General features: G+C 47.3%; 1 protein-coding gene and 1 long non-coding RNA gene across 2 annotated transcripts; one reads left to right on the top strand and one right to left on the bottom strand.

The window, feature by feature from the left end:
• Positions 1-2,930: 2,930 nt before the first annotated feature.
• On the bottom strand, positions 2,931-4,002 carry LOC114769364 (uncharacterized). Its single transcript, XR_003743207.1, has 3 exons — positions 3,862-4,002; positions 3,546-3,649; positions 2,931-2,943 (listed from the first exon to the last, which is right to left on the bottom strand). It is a non-coding gene; the product is annotated as an uncharacterized LOC114769364 (long non-coding RNA).
• A 1,606-nt stretch (positions 4,003-5,608) lies between these two features.
• On the top strand, positions 5,609-10,853 carry LOC114769358 (protein-associating with the carboxyl-terminal domain of ezrin-like). Its single transcript, XM_028962296.1, has 8 exons — positions 5,609-5,691; positions 6,160-6,361; positions 6,436-6,621; positions 6,699-6,812; positions 8,279-8,335; positions 8,416-8,517; positions 8,592-8,703; positions 10,057-10,853. The coding sequence occupies exons 2-6, from the start codon at positions 6,197-6,199 to the stop codon at positions 8,479-8,481; spliced, it is 588 nt and encodes a 195-aa protein (XP_028818129.1). The 5' UTR covers positions 5,609-5,691; positions 6,160-6,196; the 3' UTR covers positions 8,482-8,517; positions 8,592-8,703; positions 10,057-10,853.
• Positions 10,854-11,714: the final 861 nt, after the last annotated feature.

Below are 11,714 nucleotides of genomic sequence, written 5' to 3'. Positions count from 1 at the left end.
CTCAGTTTCCGTGTAAACATGTAAAAGTTGCATGTAAACGCCACACACAACGTCCGAGCCGAGATTTGACCTCACAGCCCTGGTACCTTCACAAAAATGCTGCAAAATTACGTTAAATCAAACAAAACCGAGATCTGGGATAAATAACCTGATTTTGACATATATTTGTCTATGTTATGATTTTTGTATTACCTTTTTTTATTTGTTTATTTGTTTGTTTATTTATTGAGGGGTGGTGGGCAGGACCACAGTCTCATTGTACTATTGTACAGCACGATGACAGTAAACTGATGCTTGTTGTTCTCTGGATGTTGTTCTGCCAGAGTGGTGCAGAATTCTGCGGTTGAACAGCTAACGTTCCATCAACTCTACGGAGTGGGAGGATCTCTGATAAGAGGCTGTGTGGCAATCAGTCCCCTGGCTTCATGTATAAGATGGGGTTCACCTGGGCCTGGAGAAGGGGGGCTGGTCCACCGCAGATGGGGCGACGGTGGAGGCTGGTACCGAGACAGACAGATCCTGATCAGGGAGGGGCGTGAACTCTTCCAGTTCACTCCCATCCAGGTCCTGTTCTCCTCCCTCTGGAAGCGCTGAGTCTACCACCGGCAGCCATGGCGTGGTGACCACAGGGTCTGAGGGGTCATGCCCAGCAGCCGCTACAGGGTCGTACCCACTTGCATCTTCAGGCACAGGGGTTGTTGCCATGGGGATCAGGACCTCTCCTATGACCTCTGAGGAGGGGTCAGGGGTCAGATGCAATTATTTATATGGTTAATAACACTGGTACCAGTTAATATAATTTTTTACCAGCCTTTAAGAAGGTGACTTCATCTCAGATCATATAAATCTTTGTTTTAGATATTTTTCCTGATATGCCTCACACCGTTGGGTGACGTAAGCCCTTTTTACCTTGAAAGTGAAGTGGACTGTCATTGTGTCATTCTGATTGCATGTCCTGCTCCCTACCCGCTGGGCCACCACTGCCACTGATGCCCACTGATGAAGTAGTTGAGAGGGAATGAATGGTCGCCGGAAAGGCCGGTGTGTTCCTCACCTTCCACATTCGGAGGGTCCTTCCGGTCCCCCCTGTCACTGGTGTCACCTCCCGCAGGATCTCACCGTCGGAAGGCTCTGAGTATCGAACAGTTTTGTATATGTTTGTGGGCCATTGTGTACTCTGACCTTTAAACTCTCAGCACACATGCAGATGTCCAGTGAACTGGGGACGTGGCTTGGTCTTAGCAGACAACGTACACCCGAATTAAAAGGGTTGGGCAGATTGGTACAAGTTATGGCCATTTGGGGCGGGTTGATACAGTTTAAGGGCATTCGTAACCAGAGAACTATTTATGACGATAAAGACGCATATCTAGATTCACTGAGCACACACGCCTCGGCATTTCAAATTTCATATTTCCACGAATTTTCTTTTTTGGTCATTGGTCACAACCAATTGAATCAATTGTTTAAAATATTGGGGGCATGTCCATTTTAGGATGTACTTATGCTTATTAATATTTTACTTAAGGCTGGAGTTAATGTTTGCTCATCTTCTGAGTTCTGACTTAGTCTGTTTTCTGGATTTACTCCACAACAGCAGCAGTCAGGACAGATTATAGTGGACGGTTCATCTGACCGGACTGGAGCGTGGCGCTGATGGAAGTTCTTGCTATAAAGTGATAATGATGTCCAGACGCTACGTCCCACGTCCATTGTAGTTGACATTTCTGGCCTGTATAAATACCGCTTTAAATCACCTTTGGTCGCAGCTTCGTTTCCCGCTCTGGGTCGTGGAGTTCTCATCTGGTTCCTCAGGCAGGTTACTCTCCGGATTTGGGTCTGGGGGATCTTGATACTCTGTTGGAAAATGGACAGAAGACTCTCTGGATCTTCTCATCATTCATCTGCACATGCACAACTTGCCGTCCAGTCGTGTTACTGATCACAGCATGCAGTGATTGCGGGTTCTACCTGCAGGATTAGTGTGACAGGGGTTAGACTCCATTACTGCTGCGCTGTCTGTCACATTAATACACAAACACACACAGTAAATTAATCAGCAGTTAGCAAGAATGGAATTATAAAATGCCATCAGTGCAGTTTAAACACCAACTACAGAGGTGATGTGTGGAGCGGGTGGGGTTAACGCCATGTGGGTGGGGTTGAAATGTTGATGGGCGGGGCCTCTTGCCTTCTGCTCTGCAGAACTGGCTGTGGTCGGGGCAGCACTTTTTAAAGTGCCCACAGTCGGAGTCACAGTCACACTGCCGGCCCCTTTTAAAGGACTCGCCACACCGGCCCTTGCACGAGCCGCCTGTCAATCAATCACAAACACACACAAATGCACACGCCTGCCAGTTTCCCAGTCGTCACGTCCTGTTTTTTTATTCATAATGAATTATGGTAAATATACAAATGTGATTGATTGATGCGCTCATTCATCATTGGATACATTTCATTTACCTGAACACTGTAAAAAAAATGACATTTACGACATTTACCAGACGGCCTTATCCAGAGCGCCTTACAATCAGTAGTTACAGGGACAGTCCCCCCCCTGGAGACACTCAGGGTTAATGGTAGTAAGTGGGGTTCGAACCCGGGTCTTCTGGTTCGTAGGAGAGTGTGTTACCCGCTGGGCTACTAGCATGTAAATGTAAAAGAATTCTGCGTGACTGACTTCGGCAGTAATTTATGGCATTTTCCATTTTCATGCCAAGTCAGTTCAACAAAATCCCGGGACAACTTACTTAATTTCTATAATTTAGATTTAAATAGCGAGTACATGAACTTTAATTGACATTTTTTTACAGGCTCTTACCCGTGGTGCACAGCGCCCTCGTAGTCCCCCGCAGCACTCGCCCGTGACCCAGGCAGTCGTAGTCGCAGTGGCACAAGTGGCCCCCGGTAGTAGGACTCCCCGCACCGGCCCACCGCAGCTCGCTGTGTGGGGACACGAGAGACGGTCCGGTGACGATCTGGGGTCCGGGAGTCCCAGACAGAGGCCAGATTGTAACCTACACGGACACAGGGGGGGTCTCCGCGAAACATGACCCTTTCGGTTATCTCGACCAAATGGGACAATAAGATGTCCCTTACCTGATGTTGTCCCATAAAACTGAAATCGATCAGGACAATGCAAACATCGTCATTTACACGCATGTCATGAGTTGCGTTTGACCTTAAACAGTCGTCACTGCTCATCAGTCAGTTAATGATCTGCCATTAAATAAACTGGAGTAAGAACTCACACACACACACACACACACACACACACAGCACGGGTTTCCCAGAAGTGTGTGTCAGTGCGTGCACTGCGGTGACCACACGTACTGGACACACGTCCTCTTGCAAGCTATTCTCTGAATACACACACACTCACCACACACACACACACACACACACACCACACACACACACACACAAACCGCACGGGTTTCCCAGAAGTGTGTGTCAGTGCATGAACACACGTCCACTCACAAGCTTTCTCTATGATATATATGGTGAATACACACACACACACTCATATATACACACAAACTCACTCTGAGCCGTGGAGCGTGAGAACAGCACACACCCCGCCATCAGCAGCAGCGTGCAGCGGAGAGCCGAGGGTCCGACCATGGTGCAGGACGGGCCACCAGAACACCTGACACAACGCAAGCGTGAGCGACAACACACACCGTCACCCTCACTCTCTCACCTTCAAATTCATTCTCATCGTCACACTCTCACCCCCACCTCCACTTTCTCACCCTTTCACCCTCACTCTGTCACCATCTCACTCTCTCCCCGTCTCGCCTTCACCATGTCACTCTCACCATCTCACCTTCTCACTCTCTCCCCTCCCCACCCTCTCACCTTCACCAGTAGAGTGATCAGGGTGATCAGGGTGATCAGGGTGATCGCTGTGCGCGCTGCAGCGTGTCGGCGCTTTATAACGGGGACGCGCGGGGCGGGGACGCGCTCCGGTCACAGCGCGGCGCAAAGCGCGTAACTGTCAGGAACAAGAAAAGGACCATTTAATGAATCGATGTTATTCAGTTATAACATTTCACAACAAATGTCTAATAAACAGAAGTCAACTATGACGTAAAATGCGTCGTGATATAAATGCAAAACTATGCAGCTACACTAGCGGACGGCGCGTAATCTGGAATAACGGGGGGAAAGAAGGGTGTGGCCGGCGCGGTTTAAAGAGGCTCTGACTCAGACTGGGAGTCTGGAGGAGATCCGGGGACCAGGAGGACCTGGTCCTTCACATGGGAGACAGAGAGAGGCTTCCAGCAGCCATCGTGGTGTCTGGCCGGCATGTCCAGCCCACTGATGAGAAGTCTGATGAGACGACGGGGGGACAGGGAGTCGGCAGCTGAGGTCATGTCTGAAGCAACAAAGCAGCCTTTCTTTCATTCAGTGTGTCACAGTAAAGAGAGAGTGACAGAAAAAAAGAACTCCTCACTCCTAATAAGAAGACATAACGGTGACATAACAACTGAAAATATGATTAGTGGGAGTGTGTGAGAGACTGGGATTCTGGCAGGGGGGTTCTCATTTTCTGTCTGTGTGTGTGGGAGTGTGTGTGTGTGTGTGTGTGTGAGAGAGAGAGAGAGAGAGAGAGAGAGAGTTTGGTGTACATTGGGGATTTTGGTCTATTGAAAATTTAGACAATTTTGAAAAAAACTTTATTTATTCAGATTCAGGGGAATTCTTTTGTCCTAAAAGCATCAAGAGAAATAACAGAACATCAGTAATAGTGCAGAAAAAAAAAGAATAAATAATAAATTACTGGGACAGGTATCGTAAAATGACATTAATTAGATTAATGATTTGAAAAAGTGAGAGTGTTGTGTTACAGTATTAGTATACAATAAACAGATTCTCAAAACAACATACAATACTGTACTGTACAATACTGTCACTGTACAAGTATAATAAAAAAAACATATGTCAAAGTCAAAGTCAGCTTTATTATCAATTCTGCCACATGCACAGGACATACAGAGAATTGAAATTACATTACTCTCAGACCCATGGTGCTCACAAGTAACATTAAATACAAAACAGTAACATTGATTACAAAGGTATAAATACAATAAAAAAACACAATATACAATTTTAAAAACACCATATACAAATAAGGGCACATGGTGGAGAGTGCAAAACCATGTAGTGCAGCAGAGGTAAGTTTAAAGTGACAAAGTGACAAGTGAGGTAGTTGGCAGACCAAAGCTGCACAGAGTGACTGGTGCATGGTCAGTTTGTGTGTGTTAGGGTTCAGAAAGTTTGTGGAGCAGAAGAGGGGAGTGAGGGGAGTGGGGGCAGAGCCGGGAGGGAGTTGAGTTTCCTGACAGCCTGACGTTAAACATATGATGGATATTGCAGTGTGAAATGAGAAAAAGACAGATATGGAAGTTGATGCGTTACTTAAGTAAATATCATTAGTAATCCTGGTCATATTATTCTATTTGGTGTTAATATTTTATGTCCCCTGCCAGCTGAATAACAGTGTCTCAGCTCATTAGCGACACGTCATTTGCGCTGGTCGCAGATCTACGGCTCGGTGAAACTTCGGCTAACCTCGGCTCGACTCGGCTCACCTGCGCCCTGTCACACCACCACGGCGGCGACCATTACACTCGACTGCCGAAGAAGACCAGGAGAGGGGAAATATACGCGCTTTACCTTCATCCGGTACAAACCGAGTCTCCTAACTCCGAGGTTATAACCCCCGTGTAGGACTTGGTCTCGAATAGATGAATATTTCACATTTTGTAAAGCCGCGAACACCCCCGCCGCTGGCCGGTCGAATGGTCGCTTCCGGATACCGGAAGAAGGAGCCGCGCTCGTGCGCCGAGGAATCCCGCGACACCGAAACGGCGCTTTTTTATCGGCGTAAAGAGACGACGCGGTCGCGTCGACAGCGGGCGCAATGACGCCGCCGCCGGTCTGCCGGCGACCGCGATGAAAACGATGGAGGAGTAACTTCCCGCGATCAGGTGACGGCGGCGGGACGGGCGCTCGGTGTTTACCGCCAACGAAACGCCGGAAAGAAACGAACGAAACGCCGGGCTCGGAACCAGCAGCGGCCGTTTTTTTAATAATAATCTGCTGTGATGATCGTAATAAGTGTTCCGGTTAATAACGTTCTTCTGCCGACAGGCTGACCGGCGACCCCCAGGTGACCCCCCAGGCGACCATGGGCTCGGAGAGCAGCGCCCTGCGGGGCGTGGTGCTGGAGGAGCAGCTGCTGACGCTCCCGTCCGGCATCACCATGTTCTCCGCCCTGCTGCAGGACGGCAAGGCCGCCTCCGTCTTCGTCCACAAGCAGGGGAACGAGGACAAGGTGAAGAAGGCGGCCAAGGTAGGAGCCCTGGGTCCGAGGCGTCGCCGCCACCGGGGCCACGGCCACCGTCTCACTCGCTCTTCTGTCGGCAGCACCTGAAGACGCTCCGCCACCCCTGTCTGCTGCGCTTCCTGACCTGCTCGCTGCAGGACGGCGGCGTCCACCTCGTGACGGAGCGAGTCCAGCCTCTGGAGCGGCTGCTGGACGGCCTGAGTCCGGAGGAGATCTGCGCCGGCCTCTACGACCTTCTGCAGGCGCTGGTGTTCCTGCACGACCGGGTACGGACGCGGGCGCAGAAAAATCCTGCAGTTGGAGAGTCCTGACGTGTGACGGCTGTGTGTTTGTGTCACCGCAGGGCCAGTCGAGCCACAACAACGTCTGCATGTCGTCTGTGTTCGTCAGTGAGGACGGCCACTGGAAGCTCGGCGGCATGGAGACGGTCTGCAAGTTCTCAGAGGCGACGCCGGAGGTGAGACCGCCGATTCCCGGTTTTTAGATCAAAAAATCACCTTTAAACGACCCGACTGTTCTTTAAATGTCCCCTGTCATGAAAATGCGACTTTATTAAACATTAATACGAGTTCCCCGAGCCTGTCTGGTCCTGCAGTGGCCTCACCGTACAGAGAGCGGCAGCTCAGACGGTCGGATCTGTAATTTGTCCCCTTATGATGTCATAAGGGGAAAGGTTATCTCCTGCTTTTTTTTTTTTTTTTTCCTCATAATTTTTTTAGTTCCGTAACGTGAGACTCGGCGGGTTCATTTTATTTTTTCTGGAAAACGGTTACACGACTTCCTGTCTGCACCAAATATTGTGGATGGTGTTGACTACGTCATTTCTGCGAATGCTTCCTCAACTTCTATAGGCCGCTCTCCTCCTCGTCCCGCCTCTCTCCTCCTCATTAGCATTTAAAGCTACAGGCGGTGAAATGGTGCGTCCTGGGAAATCTCATTGTGGGACTGGATCAAAGTGGCTGAATTTTGGAAAGAGACTTCAGATATGGAATTAAGGGACCAACAAGACCGATATAAAAGCAAATCATAACAGGGGACCTTTAAACTTCTCTCTGTTGCTTGATTAATGATTTATGATTTCAAATGGATGGGTTTGATGTGATAAGCTTCTGAAACACCGTGAGTAGATCTGCACTTATGGATCCTGCATTGTGCTAATGGATGTGTAACCTCTCTCTTCCACACACACAGTCTAACGGTCCACAACCATAGAAGAATTACAGACTCGGTGGCCGGTTTTGAACATCTTATGAGGGGACTCATTAATGCCCTCGCAGGGACGCCGTTCAGCATGAGCAGATTCCAGACCAAAAAAAAAAAAACATGTCCGAGCACAAAACTGATAACTATGTAATCAAGCCAATCTGGCAGGGAGATGATGTTCTCATGTCATGAATAACAAGCTCACGCCCAGCGGCTCTGAGATATTATGCCCTACTCAATCCGTTATTCAGACTTGAAATTTGAACAGGTGTGGGGGGGCCTTCCTTCGCTCTTTTTATGTATACATATTTATAGTTTGATTCCCTTCTTATTTAATTGTTTGTCTGTCTGTTTCCTTTTTGCTTTTTTTTTTTTTTTTTTTTTTCTTTAAATGCCTGGCATCCTGCCAAAATTTACAGTATATTGAAATTTTACATTTTTACCCTGTTTATATCCCTGTTAAAAAAATCAATAAAAATAAAAAGTACATTTGTACTTTGTACATTTCGTACGAAACTGTGACGGTTCTGAAGCGTTGTCTCTCTCTCTCTAGCGGAGCAGGAAGTGTTTGACTGTAGACGAGGGTTGTGCTGATAATGGATTCCTCATATCAGTGGTTGCGGCATGAAATATCTGGCCAGAGTACAGCCCGTCTCTCTCTCTCTCAGAAGTTATTAATGAACCTGTCCATCTTACCGGGCGCTTTATGTCCCCCCCCAGTTCCTCGGCAGCATCCGGATGGTGAGAGAGAGCGGCGCCGTCCCACCAGAGGAGAAGGTAGAGGGTCACCTTCACCACTGGTACTGTGCACAATTTGCCGCGCCACCTTTCACTATCGTGCTGATGCTCGTTCTTAGGTGGAGGACTTTAGGACGCTGCCGGATCACCACGCTCACGCTCGGACGCCTTCTCTTTCGGGGTGATGGTGGAGACGCTGCTGCCGCTGCTTCAGGGTCACGGTCAGTTCCGGCCACTTTGGAGACGACGACAACTCGAGATGATTTTTCCTCACCCGCTGTTCTCCACGTTTCAGTCTCTGAGGAACTCTCCAAGAGTCTGACGAGTATGCTGCGGGCCGGCCTGTTGACCTCTGACCCTGCGTGCCGCCTCCCTCTCAGCTCGCTGCTGACCCACGAGTTCTTCAGGTGGGTCCGGCCTGACGCTTTTCCAGCGTGATCCCACACATCATTAACGAATCTGCGTGTTGGTGGGTGTAGTGGGCGTGGTCCTGAGGGATCTCGCTTGTATACATGAGAGTGTCTCGTATTGACTGGAGGGGTTTAAATAATCCAGAATGAGGAAGTTGGGGGTTTTTGGGTGGGTAGTTCTAGAGTTTAGGAGACTGAACATAGGCTACTAGGGTGGTTGTGGACCTGTAAACGAGAAGAGCACAAAACCCCAGGTTCAAATCCCACTTACTACCATCGTGTCCCTGAGCAAGACACTTAACCCAGGGGGGTGTCTCCAGGGGGGGACTGTCCCTGTAACCGGCGTCTGGTAAAAGGATGCAAATATGTTACAGTGATCTGGAGATGCATGATTGAAAAAGCAAAAAGCCATCACCTCAGACTTTTTATTTTAAAATGTTAAGAGCCATCCAGGCTTTTATGTCATCAAGATATCTAAGTAATGGCTGAACAGAGCATGTGCCTGTTTTCTTGAGGGGCATGTAGATCTGGCAGTCATCAGCATAAAAGTGAATTTGATCCCATGTTTCTGAGTATAAAATCAAGAATGAGTAATTACAAAGAAAAGAGGAGGGGGCCAAGAACTGAGCCCTGTGGGACACCACACAGAAGAGGATTGGGGGACGACGCACGGTCGGCAAAACTGTCAAAAAAACATTTGCTCTGCTGAATACCACCCCAGTGCCGTGCCCATGATACCCACCCACTGCTCCAAATGAGATTAAAATGGCATGATCCACTGTATGAAATGCAGCTGTCAAATCTAAAAGCACAAGAACAACACAAGAGTCAGTAGCTAAAAGCATGTCATTAAAAACCTTTTAAAGGGCCGACTCGGTGCTATCTAAGGATTTAAAGCCAGATTGAAAAAGCAAAACATCAGTTGGCTGTGGATCTTTTCAAGGATTTTAGAAATAAAAGGTAGTTTAGCGAAGGGCCTGTAGTTTGAAAGGACTGTAGGACTGAATTTTAGGACTGCTGTATGTTTAAGGTCCAGCTGTAGGCAACACCTCTTTATTCAGTCGAGGAGGGACCTGCAGGCTTCAGATGACCAACAATCTCCTGTCGAGAGGACGAGGTCACAGGTTCAACCCTTTCAAAGAGAGCAAGGCAGGGAACAGGGACAGAGATTGAGGGGAAAGATGGAGAGATTTGAGACTTAGTGGAAGAGACCTTCTCAATAAAAAAAGGTATTTCCACAGGCTGCAGGCGAGGGCTCTCCATACAGTCAGTCTGTGGTCCATTAAGAACATTTTTTTTTTTTGTATAATTACGCCAGCTCTGCTCGTGTCGTTTCTGTGGTTCCTGCAGAAATGACTTCCTGGACATTGTGAACTTCCTGAAGAGTCTAACTCTGAAGACCGAGGAAGAGAAGAACGAGTTCTTTAAGTGAGTATGTGTGTGTTACTAGTTTTAATCCAGCTCACCTTAGGGCTGTGTGATATGGAACAAAATGCTTATTGCGATATAAATTGCACCATAGACTGCAGACGGTATACATTGCACGATATAATTTGATCTGTAAATTTAAAACATTTTTGAAAGTGTAACGTGTCCACTGCAGCAGGAAGTTGTATAATCATTCAGCGTGAACATAGAATATTTATTGTGCAAATCTGCAATTATAGAAAAAAATGATATTATTTGAACAACTGCCCCATAAAGGTGTTGACCTTAGTAAAGTTAGCTGTGGGTCCTAACAGACATTAATCTTACACACACACACACCACACACACACACACACACACACACACATTTGAGACTTAGTGGAAGAGACCTTCTCAATAAAAAAAGGTTTTTCCACTGGCTGCAGGTGAGGGCTCTCCATACAGTCAGCTTTTCAATTGCTGCACCTGATAAATTGTGAAAATGCGAAATAATACAGCTGCTCTTCCACTCGCTGTGCTTTTGACAATATGCAAAGTTTCAAAATAAAGCCTCAAACCCTTACCCTGTTATCCATGGCTTTCACAAGTGTAAAGAGGGCATGATGTGAAAGTGAAGTGATTGTCATTGTGAGACACTGCAGCACAGCACACGGTGACACAGTGAAATGTGTCCTCTGTATTTAACAATCACCCTTGGTGAGCAGTGGGCACCATGACAGGTCCCCGGCGAGCATTATGAGAAGTTATGTACTTAACAAAAAGTGGAGACCTGACCTCCACAGTCACCGGACCTGAACCCAATCCAGATGGTTTGGGGTGAGCTGGACCAACAAGTGCTAAACACCTCTGGCAACTCCTTCAAGACTGTTGGAGAAGCATTTCAGGTGACGACCTCTTGAAGCTCATCGAGAGAATGCCAAGAGTGTGCAAAGCAGTAATCAGAGCAAAGAAACTAGAATATAAAACATGTTTTCACTTATTTCACCTTTTTTTGTTAAGTACAGAACTCCACACGTGTTCATTCATAGTTTTGATGCCTTCAGTGAGAATCTATCAACGTAAATGGTCATGAAGATAAAGAAAACACGTTGAATGAGAAGGTGTCCAAACTTTTGGTCTGTACTGTACATGATTTACATGTAGTTTGACCCCAAGATGAAAGGCGCTATATTAATGCATATTTAATATCTACCTTTCAATTTGGAGCCTTTATTTTGAAATGTTGCATATGATAAGATAATATTTCCTTTATTAGGAAATTTACTGTGGGAGATTAGGGGGAAAATGAGTTAAAAGCGCAGCAAGGCCCAAAAAAAAAAAAAAAAAAAAAAAGTGGAGGTTTCTACGTGTTTGTTTAATGAGTAAGAGAAGAGCAGAAGAATCCAGTGAAGACCTGTCAATGTCAAATACAGAACACACTGCTAACTTCACTCCGCTCAGATTATGGACGTTACACACTCGTTTGGCCAGAAGACCCGGGTTCAAACCCCACTTACTACCATCGTGTCCCTGAGCAGGACACTTAACCCTGAGTGTCTCCAGGGGGGGGACTGTCCCTGTGACTACCGACTCTGGATAAG

Source organism: Denticeps clupeoides, chromosome 19 (genome assembly GCF_900700375.1).
Source record: "Denticeps clupeoides chromosome 19, fDenClu1.1, whole genome shotgun sequence".
Lineage (NCBI taxonomy): Eukaryota > Metazoa > Chordata > Actinopteri > Clupeiformes > Denticipitidae > Denticeps > Denticeps clupeoides.
Note: the sequence above shows the minus strand (reverse complement) of the source record. Positions and strands in the feature narration are given on the sequence as shown.